The sequence below is a fragment of the Equus przewalskii genome, chromosome 12 (genome assembly GCF_037783145.1).
Source record: "Equus przewalskii isolate Varuska chromosome 12, EquPr2, whole genome shotgun sequence".
Lineage (NCBI taxonomy): Eukaryota > Metazoa > Chordata > Mammalia > Perissodactyla > Equidae > Equus > Equus przewalskii.
Window position 1 is genome coordinate 26,601,145 of NC_091842.1, and position 13,341 is coordinate 26,614,485.

At 44.9% G+C, this 13,341-nt stretch overlaps 1 protein-coding gene across 13 annotated transcripts in view; it reads left to right on the forward strand.

Annotated features, from left to right (window-relative positions):
* VWA3A (von Willebrand factor A domain containing 3A) overlaps positions 1 to 13,341 on the forward strand; it is a 56,995-nt gene that overhangs the window by 13,372 nt on the left and 30,282 nt on the right. For 12 of the 13 annotated variants that reach the window (XR_011524882.1, XR_011524884.1, XR_011524883.1 and 9 more), the window contains 5 exons: positions 684 to 782; positions 2,267 to 2,373; positions 10,907 to 11,032; positions 11,354 to 11,462; positions 11,693 to 11,758. Coding sequence is in view for 8 of the 13 variants with exons in the window: in XM_070568451.1 (XP_070424552.1) it covers positions 684 to 782; positions 2,267 to 2,373; positions 10,907 to 11,032; positions 11,354 to 11,462; positions 11,693 to 11,758 (507 nt within the window). In the remaining 5 variants the exon portion in view is untranslated. The remainder of the gene's footprint in view (positions 1 to 683; positions 783 to 2,266; positions 2,374 to 10,906; positions 11,033 to 11,353; positions 11,463 to 11,692; positions 11,759 to 13,341) is intronic. The other variant, XM_070568458.1, reaches the window with a different exon arrangement.

Sequence of the window (13,341 nt, forward strand, 5' to 3'; positions counted from 1 at the left end):
TGTAGGAGGCGTAAAATACGCATCTCTGGGAGCAGAGAAGTGAATTGAACAGGAAAATGAAGTAGCCAATAGCAGGACTTAAGGCAAAAAGCATCAGATGGAACCTCCTGCCCCTAGAGAACTAACCATTTCATATGACTGAAAATTCCAATTCACAATGCAGCTGGAACAGGACGAATAGTTCCGTGCGGAGTCAAACGGCATTGACGCGGAGTTAGCAATAGCTGTTAGAAACGTAACTAGAAACTCAGAAATACCGCTGCAGCCGGCGAGCTTAACGTGTCTGCCTTTGACCGGTAGAGCAGGTAGGAAATAAATAAAGATATAAGAAATGAAATAAGAGAAGCTGATGTAATTAGATAGCAAACTTTATATCTTACAATGGATGCTTTTTCTATAGCCTCCAGATTTTCTGTAACGAACATGTATTCCTTTATAAGAGTTAACAGTAAATATTAACAACAAAAAACTTTTAAAGAACAGGCTGCCACAAAACAGGAGCAGATAATGCCCGGAGCTAAAGGCAGGACATGGGGTCTTGCTTTTTCCTCTATCAAACGGGCCTTCTTTCAGCTGCTTCTTGTGGAGGTTTCGAACTTCCGCATCACGTGGAGAGGCTCAGTGCAAGGCTTAAGAGAAGCAGAGTTGTGCTGGGTATTTCCGCATGCCCCCTTTGGTTTTAGGCATTTGGCCTCATCAAGGGGGCCAGAGTCGGCATCCTCATTGACGTGTCAGCCATCAACAGCAGTCCTCAGACAGAAGAGTTCCAAAATGACCTCGTGGTAAGTCTCTGGCACAGAGAAATACCTGGAAACACCCCACCGCCTCCCTCCACTTTCTGAGCTTGCGAACTGGCTTTGTTTAGAGCAAATGCAAAGTGAAGTGTTTTACAAAGAACAGTTCACACTTAATTAGCACCTGGCGGTTAAAAAAATATGTTGAGTTCTGCAAAACCCAACCACAAAGGCAGTTTTCAGTTGCAGTGTGAGCTTCTAGTATTCTCACTACCGTAGTCCCTGCTAACTGGATATTGCCTCAAGGGCCCCAGTTCCCTGGAAAGAAGGTGTTAAGATAGAAATCAGTTGGACTGACTCCGGCACAGCGTTGGATGGGCTTCTTGGCCCTTTCCAGACGGAGGAGCTATTCTGGTTTCTTTGACATGTCCGTGACAGAGAAGCCAAGAACTCTAGAGTCACATGACTAAGGTCAAATCCCAGCCGCCTCCACCACTTCTGAGCTCTGTGACCATGTTACCTGATCTCTCTGTGCCTCAGTTACCTCATCTGTAAAATGGGCATGATAACAGTGGCCACCTCACACAGCTGCCCTAGGATGAAAGGCGTTCATGCGGGTTAAGTGCTTGGTACAAACTCTGGCATGGAAAGAACCTCTGTAAAGTCTCCGTGAAGTAACATGGAGTCCATTTTCTTATGGAAACCCTGGAGCTTTGGAAGGGACCTTAGCAGCAGTAGCTGGTTCAAGGATCTCTTATAGGGCTCAACATGGGCCCGTCATCCAGACTGGTTCCCTGTTCCTGGTCTCAGCAGGTATCAAGGAGCAGGTGTCAGTGCAGGCTGCCCTTCAGGATAAGTCCTCAGGGCCGAGTATCCAAAGAGCCCCCAGGTAGGCTGGTTGAATACTGGCCAGGATAAGGCCCATTTTGGTGGCATGCAGGTGAAATTTCTAGCTAGCCAGGAATAAGAGGGAGGAGTTACCTTACTGCTGGATATTCACCAGCTACAGCTTGAGAGCATCAAACAGCACGATGCAGTGCCCATTTTTCTGTCCCCGCCTCACAAGCTTTGGAGAGAAACCACTGACCGACCCCTGTCCTCCCTGGGTGCCACAGTTCAGTGCCAAGGGTCCACCCATAACACGCTGAGATGGGTAGCCAGGGTGTTCATCCCACCCGCACTCGTGACCCAAGTGTGCAGCAGCCCTAAGGGCTGCTCCAGAAGAGAACGTCAGTCTGCAGTCAGTGGGGGTGCATGAGGGCACAGCCTTCCAGCGCCATGGGCCAGTCCACAGGCTGAAGGCCCAGGCCCCGCCCCCAGGCTGAGATGGGCAGCCAAGGTGCTCACTCTGTACCCCCATGAAACCCAATGGACAGAACGCAAATGTCAGCTGGGGGCCACTAAGCTTCAAGTGACCCTGTTTGAGCACAGCTCACACCCTGCAGAGAGGGCCCAGCCATAGAGTGAGAGGTGAAGCGAGGCTCCATGTGGCCCCTGGCTGTGGGAGCCAGAGATGTCCTTTTGTCTGCCAGAGCCTCATTGATGAGCAGCTGAGCCTCAAGGAGAAGCTATATGTCCTGTCCTTCGGCACCACCACCAGTGCCCTTTGGCCAGACCCGGTGGAAGTCAAGGCCTCCACGTGAGTGACAGCCCAGGCTTGGCCAGGATGTGTACTTGTTCGTTTTCCTCCCTACGTGTTAGTGTCTGTAGTCCATGATTAAAATGCAAACCCAAGACCCCAACAGATGTGTGAGTCCACAGGGATGATTTGCAAAAGCAAAACACCGGGAGCCAGTAGCTTTTGGAAAAACGGTCACCCTCATGAGCAAACCACAAAAGGAAAGAGAAGACAACCGTGAGCCACCATTTTTACCCAGCAATCTAGCAAAGATAGTTTTACTATGAAAATAATACATGCTCATTTTCAAAAATTCAAACAGTATGAAAGGATAAATAATAGTAAATGGATCTCCCTCTCAGCCCAGTTCCCCCTTTCCGCCCAGTGACAGTTTCTTCTATCTGCTTCCATGGTCTCACATACAAGCATCTGTGTGTTTATCCTCTTTTATTTTATTTTTTATTTTATTTTTTTTTATTAATGTTATGATAGATTACAACCTTGTGAGATTTCAGTTGTACATTTTTGTTAGTCATGTTGTGGGTACACCACCTCCCCCTCTGTGCCCTCCCCCCACCCCCCCTTTTCCCTGGTAACCACCGATCAGATCTCCTTCTCAATATACTAACTTCCACCTATGAGTGGAGTCATATAGAGTTCGTCTTTCTCTGGCTGGCTTATTTCGCTTAACATAATACCCTTGAGGTCCATCCACGTTGTTGTGAATGGGCCAATTTTGTTTTTTTTTATGGCTGAGTAGTATTCCATTGTGTATATATACCACATCTTCTTTATCCAATCATCAGTTTCTGGGCATGTAGGCTGGTTCCACGTCTTGGCTATTGTAAATAATGCTGCGATGAACATAGGGGTGCAACGGACTCTTGAGATTTCTGATATCAGGTTCTTAGGATAGATACCCAGTAATGGGATGGCTGGGTCATAGGGTATTTCTATTTTTAACTTTTTGAGAAATCTCCATACTGTTTTCCATAGTGGCTGTACCAGTTTGCATTCCCACCAACAGTGTATGAGGGTTCCTTTTTCTCCACATCCTCTCCAACATTTGTCACTCTTGGTTTTGGATGTTTTTGCCAATCTAACGGGTGTAAGGTGATATCTTAGTGTAGTTTTTGATTTGCATTTCCCTGATGATTCACGATGATGAACATTTTATCATGTGTCTATTGGCCATATTCATATCTTCTTTTGAGAAATGTCTGTTCATGTCCTCTGCCCATTTTTTGATCGGGTTGTTTGTTTTTTTGTTGTTAAGCAGTGTGAGTTCTTTGTATATTATGGAGATTAACCCTTTGTCGGATAAGTGGCTTGTAAATATTTTTTCCCAATTAGTGAGCTGTTTTTTTGTTTCAATCCTGTTTTCCCTTGCCTTGAAGAAGCTCTTTAGTCTGATGAAGTCCCGTTTGTTTATTCTTTCTATTGTTTCCCTCAACTGAGGAGTTACAGTGTCCGAAAAGATTCTTTTGAAACTGATGTCAAAGAGTGTACTGCCTATATTCTCTTCCAAAAGACTTATTGTCTCAGGCCTAATCTTTAGGTCTTTGATCCATTTTGAGTTTATTTTGGTGTGTGGTGAAAAAGAATGGTCAATTTTCAATCTTTTGCATGTGGCTGTCCAGTTTTCCCAGCACCATTTGTTGAAGAGACTTTCTTTTCTCCATTGTAGGCCCTCTGCTCCTTTGTCGAAGATTAGCTGTCCATAGATGTGTGGTTTTATCTCTGGGCTTTCAATTCTGTTCCATTGATCTGTGGACCTGTTTTTGTACCAGTACCATGCTGTTTTGATCACTGTAGCTTTGTAGTATGTTTTGAAATCAGGGATTGTGATTCCGCCGGCTTTGTTTTTGCTCAGGATTGCTTTAGCAATTCGCGGTCTTTTGTTGCCCCATATGAATTTTAGGATTGTTTGTTCAATTTCTGTGAAGAATGTTCTTGGGATTCTGATTGGGATAGCATTGAATCTGTATATTGCTTTAGGTAGTATGGACATTTTAACTATGTTTATTCTTCCAATCCATGTGCAAGGAATGTCTTTCCATCTCTTTATGTCATCGTCAATTTCTTTCAAGAAAGTCTTGTAGTTTTCATTGTATAGATCCTTCACTTCCTTGGTTAAGTTTATCCCAAGGTATTTTATTCTTTTCGTTGCGATTGTGAATGGGATTGAGTTCTTGAGTTCTTTTTCTGTTAGTTCATTGTTAGTGTATAGAAATGCTACTGATTTATGCATGTTAATTTTATACCCTGCTACTTTGCTGTAGTTGTTGATTATTTCTAATAGTTTTTCTATGGATTCTTTGGGGTTTTCTATATATAAGATCATGTCGTCTGCAAACAGCGAGAGTTTTACTTCTTCGTTACCTATTTGGATTCCTTTTATTTCTTTTTCCTGCTGAATTGCTCTGGCCAGCACCTCCAGTACTATGTTGAATAGGAGTGGTGAAAGTGGGCACCCTTGTCTTGTTCCTGTCCTCAGAGGGATGGCTTTCAGTTTTTGTCCATTGAGTATGATGTTGGCTGTGGGTCTATCATATATGACCTTTATTATGTTGAGGTACTTTCCTTCTATACCCATTTTACTGAGGGTTTTTATCATAAATGCGTGTTGGATCTTGTCGAATGCTTTCTCTGCATCTATTGAGATGATCATGTGGTTTTTGGTTTTCATTTTGTTGATGTAGTGTATCACGTTGATTGACTTGCGGATGTTGAACCATCCCTGTGTCCCTGGTATAAATCCCACTTGATCATGGTGTATAATCTTTTTGATGTATTGCTGTATTCGGTTTGCCAAAATTTTGTTGAGGACTTTTGCATCTATGTTCATCAGTGATATCGGCCTGTAGTTCTCCTTCTTTGTGTTGTCCTTGTCAGGTTTGGGGATCAGAGTGATGTTGGCTTCATAGAATGTGTTAGGGAGTTCTCCGTCTTTCTCAATTTTCTGGAACAGTTTGAGGAGAATAGGTATTAAGTCTTCTTTGAATGTTTGGTAGAATTCTCCAGAGAAGCCGTCTGGTCCTGGACTCTTATTTTTGGGGAGGTTTTTGATTACCGTTTCTATTTCCTTACTTGTGATTGGCCTATTCAGATTCTCCATTTCTTCCTGATTCAGTTTGGGGAGATTGTAGGAGTCTAGGAATTTGTCCATTTCTTCCAGGTTGTTCAATTTGTTGGCATATAGTTTTTCATAGTATTCTCTTATGATCTCTTGTACTTCATTGGTATCTGTTGTGATTTCTCCTCTGTCATTCCTAATTTTATTAATTTGAGATTTCTCTCTTCTTTTCTTGGTGAGTCTGGCTAGGGGTTTGTCAATTTTGTTAATTCTTTCGAAGAACCAACTCTTTGTTTCATTGATCCTTTCTATTGTCTTTTTTGTTTCAATATTGTTTATTTCTGCTCTTATTTTTATTATTTCCCTCCTTCTACTGACTTTGGGCTTTGTTTGTTCTTCTTTTTCTAGTTCTGTTAGGTGTCGTTTGAGGTTGCTTATGTGAGCTTTTTCTTGTTCAGTGAGGTGAGCCTGTATTGCGATGAATTTCCCTCTTAGGACTGCTTTTGCTGCATCCCAAATGATTTGGTATGTCGTGTTCTCATTTTCATTAGTCTCCAGATAAAATTTGATTTCTTCTTTAATTTCTTCAATGATCCATTGTTTGTTCAGAAGCGTGTTGTTTAGTCTCCACATTTTTGTACCTTTCTCTGCTTTTTTCTTGTAGTTGATTTCTAGTTTAATAGCATTATGATCAGAAAAGATGCTTGATATTATTTCAACTCTCTTGTATTTATTGATGTTTGCTTTGGTTCCCAAAATATGGTCAATCCTTGAGAACATTCCATGTGCACTTGAGAAGAATGTGTAACCTGCTGTTTTTGGATGAAGTGTTCTATATATATCTATTAAGTCCATCTGGTCTAATTTTTCATTTAATTCTATTATTTCCTTGTTGATTTTCTGTCTGGATGTTCTGTCCATTGGTGTTAATGGTGTGTTGAGGTCCCCTACTATTATTGTATTGTTGTTGATGTCTTCTTCTAGTTCTATTAAGAGTTGCTTTACAAATTTTGGTGCTCCTGTGTTGGGTGCGTATATATTTATAAGTGTTATGTCTTCTTGGTGGAGAGTCCCTTTTATCATTATATACTGTCCCTCTTTGTCTTTCTTTATCTGTTTTGCTTTGAAGTCTACCTTGTCTGATATTAGTATAGCGACACCTGCTTTCTTTTGTTCATTATTAGCTTGGAGTATTGTTCTCCATCCCTTCACTCTGAGTCTGTGTTTGTCTTTGGGGCTGACATGTGTTTCCTGGAGGCAGCATATTGTTGGATCTTGTTCTTTGATCCATCCTGCCACTCTGTGTCTTTTGATTGGGGAGTTCAATCCATTTACATTTAGAGTGATTATTGAGATGTGGGGGCCTACCACTACCATTTTGTGTCTTGTTTTCCGGTTTTCTTCAATTTCCTTTGTTTCTCGTCCCATGGTTTAATCTGTTCTGATGTAGAGCTGCTACTCTCTGTTGTTGTCCTTCTTCTTATCTCCTCTGCTCTTGGTTTTGTAGCCCCTTTCCTTTTTTGGATTTTTCAGGAATGAGGGTTTTCCTGAGGATTTCCTGTAGCAGAGGTTTTGTGGCAATGAACTCCCTTAATTTTTGTTTATCTTGGAAAGTTTTTATTTCTCCATCGTATTTGAAGGATATTTTCGCTGGGTAGAGAATTCTCGGCTGTAGATTTTTGTCCTTCAGATTTTTGAATATATCATTCCACTCTCTTCTAGCCTGTAAAGTTTCTGCTGAGAAATCTGCTGATAGCCTGATGGGGGTTCCTTTGTAGGTTAGATTCTTTTGCCTGGCTGTCCTTAGTATTTTCTCCTTGTCGTTGACTTTTGCTAGCTTCACTACTATATGCCGTGGAGTTGGTCTTCTTGCATTGATAAAGTTTGGAGATCTATTGGCTTCTGTCACCTGAAGATCCATCTCTCTCACCAGATTTGGGAAGTTCTCAGCCATTATTTCTTTGAATAGGCTTTCTGCCCCTTTCTTCTTCTCTTCTCCCGCTGGAATACCTATAATCCTTACGTTGCATCTCCTAATTGTGTCTGATAATTCTCGGAGAGTTTCTTCATTTCTTTTTAGTCTTGCTTCTCTCTCCTCCTCTGCCTGCAGCAATTCTATATTGCCATCTTCCAAATTGCTAATTCTTTCCTCCATATTATTGGCCCTACTGTTCAGAGCATCTAGATTTTTCTTAATCTCCTCTATTGTGTTCTTCATTTCCAGTATTTCTGTTTGGTTCTTCTTTATCATATCAAACTCTTTTGTGACATAGCTCCTGAACTCGTTGAGTTGTCAGTCAGAATTCTCTCTTAACTCATTGAGAATTTTAATGATGGTTGTTTTGAAGTCATCATCATTTAGGTTATATATCTCATTTTCTTTGGGATTGTTTTCTGTGTATTTGTTACTTTCTTTCTGTTCTGGAGATTTAATGTATTTTTTCATATTGCTTGATGTTGTTGATTTGTGCCTCCGCATGGAGATAGAGTTTAGTTGCTCCTTTCACTTGTTTCAGCTGCTGCGGTGGGGGAGCAGCTGTTTATACTGCACCAACCAGGAACCCTGTCCGCAGTTGCTAACTGGGCCTGGGCCCCTCCTTGTAGCCACAGTGGCCCTTTGGATTCCCTCCTCTGCCATGGGGGCCGTCACAGGGGGGCTTCAGGCTGCTGGTGCCTACTGTTGCAGCCCACCTAGATGTGCTCTCTCCTTGGGGTCTGCAACGGTGTTATGGGCTTTTCCAGCGGCCAGGGGTGGGATCACTTATATTTGTCGCTCCATTGCTTTCGGCACCCACAAAATCTCACTTGTCCTCTATGGGTCGCAGGAGAGCTATTGGCATCTTCTACAGTCTGTGGTTAGTTCACCTAGCTATGCTGCTTTTGCCCTGGGGTCTTCCAGCCTTGTGGCTGCCGGCTGGGTGCCTTCTACTGGTGCTGTGCAGAGGCTTTCCCTAAGGCTGCTGTGAGCCTGTAGGGTTTCCCCCTAGGCTACGAAGCTGGGTCTCTGGAACTCCCCCCAGCCCCAGTCCTCTCCGAGATCTCCAGCTATCCCTAGTCCCACAGGGCGGGCAACAGCAGCTGGGGGTCGCCCCGCCCTCTGGGATTCTCTCCGGGACTCTCCCGGAGCCGTGAATGCTGGGCGTGGCCCCTCTGCTAATGGCAGACAGAGAGTTTTGTCTGCTGCCCGGGTGGAACTCCGGAGCTTCCCCTCCGGGTCGCAGAGCCGGCCTTTGAAACTTCCCCCAGCCCCTGTCCTCTCCGAGATCTCCGGCAATCCCTACTCCCACGGAGCGGGCAGTGGCAGCCGGGAGACCTCCGTACCCTCAGCGACTCTCTCTGGGACCCTCCAGGTGCCGCGAACACCAGGCGGGGTCTCCCCGCCAATGGCGGGGAGAGACTCTCCCCGCGGGCTCAGGTGTGCAACTCCCAAGTTTCCCTCTGCGTTTAGGAGTAATTGCGGGGGGTTTAGGTAGGGTTCTGGTCACCTGTTTCCACCGTCGCTCCTCTGTTGTGTGCTCGCTCCTGCCCTAGATGTGTGTAGATCCTCTGGGGGCGTCCGTTGGAAGAAAGCTGCTTGCGGGTACTAGGCTGCTCGGTCGGGGTAAGAGAGTTTTCACCTATTTCCACATCCTCCCGGAGGAAAATCCATCCACCTTCCGATGCATAGTCGCGTGGGTATCTCAGACGTCCTGAGATGCTGTCTGGATATCCTTTGTCAAGCGATAAGTGTCCAAATAGTTGTAGACTCGAAGGGGGAGAAACAAAGAGGACTACTCACGGCGCCATCTTGGATCTTCCTGTCCTCTTTTATTTAAACAGAAACACGAGCATGTTACACTGTTCTCCACCCTGGCTTGTCACCTAATCTTGAATAGCCTTCTCTCTCAGTACACACAGACCTACTGCATTCTTTTTAATGGCTATATACTATGCCACTGCATAGACGTACTACAATTGAACCAGTCCTTTATTTGGGAGTTTCTCATTTGCAGTTTTTTGGGGGTGTGGGGGGAGAGGGAAGGTGTATAAGAATTTCTAACTACTTATGCCAGTAAGCATAAATTTCTCTTTTATGAAGGGAATATGCTTGACCACTCATGTATTAGGTACCATGCTAGGCCCTTCGCACATACTATCTTATTTAATATTTATAGCCAAAACGTGGAATAGGATTATTATCCCCATTTTGCAGATGAGAAAACTGGGACTCAGGGAACATGCCCAGAGGAGATTCCAGGACAAACCACGTGCTTGAATTGTCCAGGACAGGGTCCCCTTGCCCCGTGCTGGCTGCAATGAGCAACCCTTTGGAGTAGGGAAGAGCCCAGTTCTGGCAGCGCTGGCTTTGAATCCCACTCTGACAGTTACTGAGTGACCTTGACCAGTCCTTTAACTCTCTCCTTAGCAGAAAGAGGCCAAGTGACTGAGAACCCTCACTGAGCTGTTGTGAAGATGAAATGAAAACTAAGTACCTGGCATGTGGCAGGTACTCAGTGAATGAGCGCATTTTTTTCTGAGATTTCCACTCTAGTTTCACCCCTGATCTCCGGAATGTTGGACCTGGAAGTCACCTTGAGATCATCTAGCCAAGAGCTCCTCAACTTCAGTCATTGCTTCTTTTGTGATTTTTGTCATATTTCTGCCACTTGTACTATTATTTGCTCTGCCACTTGCACTATTATTGATTTTTTAAATATCAACTCTATATTTATTATTGAAGGAAACTCTGTGAATATCATAAGTGAGAAGCCCATCTCACTTGCCATAGTTAGAAAGTAGTCATAAAAATAAATACAATGAAAGCAAACAAAACAGTGATATTACATTCCAGCTTGAACCTGTTGGCTTGAGAAGGCGCTATGCCTGGGATTTGTTCTCTCTTTGTTGAAAGGGGAGACTCAACAGTTATGTAATAACAAAAGACAGACTTCTGACAGCTGAGTTTTTTTTTTTTTTTTGGACAGACTGAAAGAGAAACGGAAAGAGCAGAAATCTCTCACTGTACCATGTGAGGTCTTTAACCAAGAAAGCACTGTGTTAAGGCGTTTCCCTTCTCACGAGTGATGTGTATCCCAGTCCACGTGGGATGCAGTCCCACAGCCACAGTACCTTCTCTCAGAAACCTCTGAGGGTTAGGGGCTTAACTCAATGCTCAGGCTGAGGTCTGCCTTCCAGGAGGGCTGGGAGGGTGTCTGGGGAAGAAGGAACTTAGCCCCAGACCCTCAGACATCAGTCAGTAGAAGCTCAGGTCCTAGAATCAGACCAGGTCTGAAATCTCAGTGTTGCCAGATGCTTACATTATCACCTTGGGCAAGTCATAACTCTGAGCCTCAGTTTCCTCATCTATAAAATGGGAATAAAGGTATTGCCTCAAGGAATTATTAGGCTTCAATGAGCTCATATCTGTCCTGGGCCTGGTATTTAGTAAGGGCACTGTGATGAGATCGCTGTTGTCTTCTCCATTACCGTCTCCCTCAGCCTCCAGGAACTCAAGCTCTGGGTAAAGAAACTGCAGCCTGATGTGGGCAGCAATCTGCTACAAGCCCTGAAGAAGATCTTCGCTGTAAAGGAGCTGAATTCTCTGGTGACCATAATGGGAAGCTGGTAGGTCTCCTTTGCTAAGTGGGTGACAGACTAAGGAGGCCAGAGAACCAAAGCATTGTTTGAGAAAAGATCATCAGCATGACTCTTCCCATGCGCTTGAGAGAATGATTGTGTTCACAGGCTGGCTGTCCATAGATGTTGGGGCAGGACAGCCAGGCCAGGCCTGCGGTCCCTCTGCCCTGCATCTTACACAGGTGACCTGGGACACAGGTGGTCAGTGGGATTCATAAGATGTTCCCTGGGAATTAGCATTTTGCTGTGGAATGTCCTCAGAGGGATTTGACCTGGGGTGCCCCCTTCCCTTCTTCCATCTTCTCCCAGCCCAGATCAGCCTTCTGAAATCCTGTCCGACTACATCCAACAGTCCGTCGTGGGAAGGGGCCTCATCACCCACATCATCACCTACAAATGCGACCACCAGGTGCCCCCTGTAAGTACCCAAGATTCTCCAATGTTTCCCTTGGATTGGCCATGGTGAGCTGGGCCAGTCTTGGAGGACAGGCCACCCTAGCTGTGGACAAGAACATGACTCTCCTTGTGTCTAGTTCTCTCTTTGGTAAGATGAGAAGTGTTGGACAGTTGAGAGGTTCAGTCAAGAAGGAAGCTCTTTAGAGTATTGGTGTGGCCCTACTGAGGGCTGATCTGTCACCATCCCTGCAGGCTGTCCTAAGGAACCTTGCAGAGGCTGTCGGGGGCTACTACCACTGCTACAGCCCAGAGACAGAGGTAAGCCCTTCTGCCAACACGCTGCCCTCTCCTCCCTCCCTGCCTGCCTGCCTCCAAGGCTGTGCCCATGGGATCTGGGCCAGGACAGACCACGCTATGTACTTGCTTCCTCCCACCCCTATGCTCAATGGGTTTACCCAGGTGTAATCAGGTTAAAATGAATAAGTGGGAAGAACAGGGGCAACATGACGTCACAAGAAATCTTTTGGTCAGCGTGTATGATGAGTTGATTGCACGCTGGTGAGCCTGGAGGCCTTTTGAAGCCTGGTGGGTAGAATTCTGAATCTCTCTCCAGTTACCATTGACATGGGCCCCACCCCTACCCCTGCTCTCACCAAAGCTCTGAGTCTGAAAGCTGCCTCAGTCCTCTCTCCTGGATAGACCCCCAGCAATCAATTCTGAATGAGCAATTAATTCTCTACCAATCTATCCATCAGTGTCCTTGTCCAAGTTAATGATAACACCCCATGCCCACAATGGAGGTAACAATCAGCAAATGTGTGTGTTGGTCCGTGTGGCAGGTTGAGACGCCAACCGTCTATCCAGCTCACAGGCTGTGCTTTGCCCGCTAACCATTCATAGCCATGAGCAAATGAATGTTTGCACCTCACAAATATGTTCAAGTGTTGCGAAGTCTAGCATTTCACACCAAGGAGCCAGGGTCAGGCAACATTTTCCTGGGCCAACACCGCTTCTCTGTTTGTGGGGGTCACAGGCTACAGGGGCGAGGAAGGTACAGTAAATGGATGAAAAGGGCTGGTTTAAGAAATATTTTATCTTAAAGTCTGTGGCCCTCTTGGCATATCTACTGTTTTTCTGCTCTGGGTAGAGATATGGGCACAAAAAATTTCACTGTCCTCTTTAGTATAAGCAAAACAACCGTGCGAGGATGACAAAAAATTATGACTCTGATGGGGGGGCGGCAAAGTGGTGGGGCCTGCGGTGAACTAGTCGGCTCACGCCCCGTCGAAAGAGACGCCTCTGCTGAGCCCCAGCTGGTCGTTGCTTTGTAGGCATGTGACCTCAGTGTTGCTACGTCTTCCAGTTTTTCCAGCAGGGCCAGAAATCTGGATTTTGGGGTGTGATTTCTCTCCATTTTTAAAAAATTGAGGTGAAATCCACATAACATAAAGTTAACCACTTTAAAGTGAGTTCAGTGACATTTAACACAGTCACAGCCTTGTGCAACCACCACCTTTGTCTAGTTCCAAAACATTGTCATCACCCCGAAAGGAAACTCTGTGCCCATTGAGCAGATGCTCCCCATTCCTCCTCTCCCACAGCCCCTGGCAACCACCAACCTGCTTTCTGTCTCTATGCATTGACCTAGTCTGGAGATTTCATTTAAATGGAATGCTGTACCTTTGGTGTCTTTCTTTCCATTAGCATAATGTTTTCAAGGTTTATCTATGTGGTAGCATGTATCAGAACTTTGTTCATTTGTATGCTTGAATAATATTCCATTTTCTAGATATCCTACATTTTGTTTGTCCATTTATCAGTTGACAGACATTTGGGTTGTTTCCACCTTTGGGCTATTGTGAGCCGCTATGAACATTGGTGTACAAGTATCTGAGTCCCTG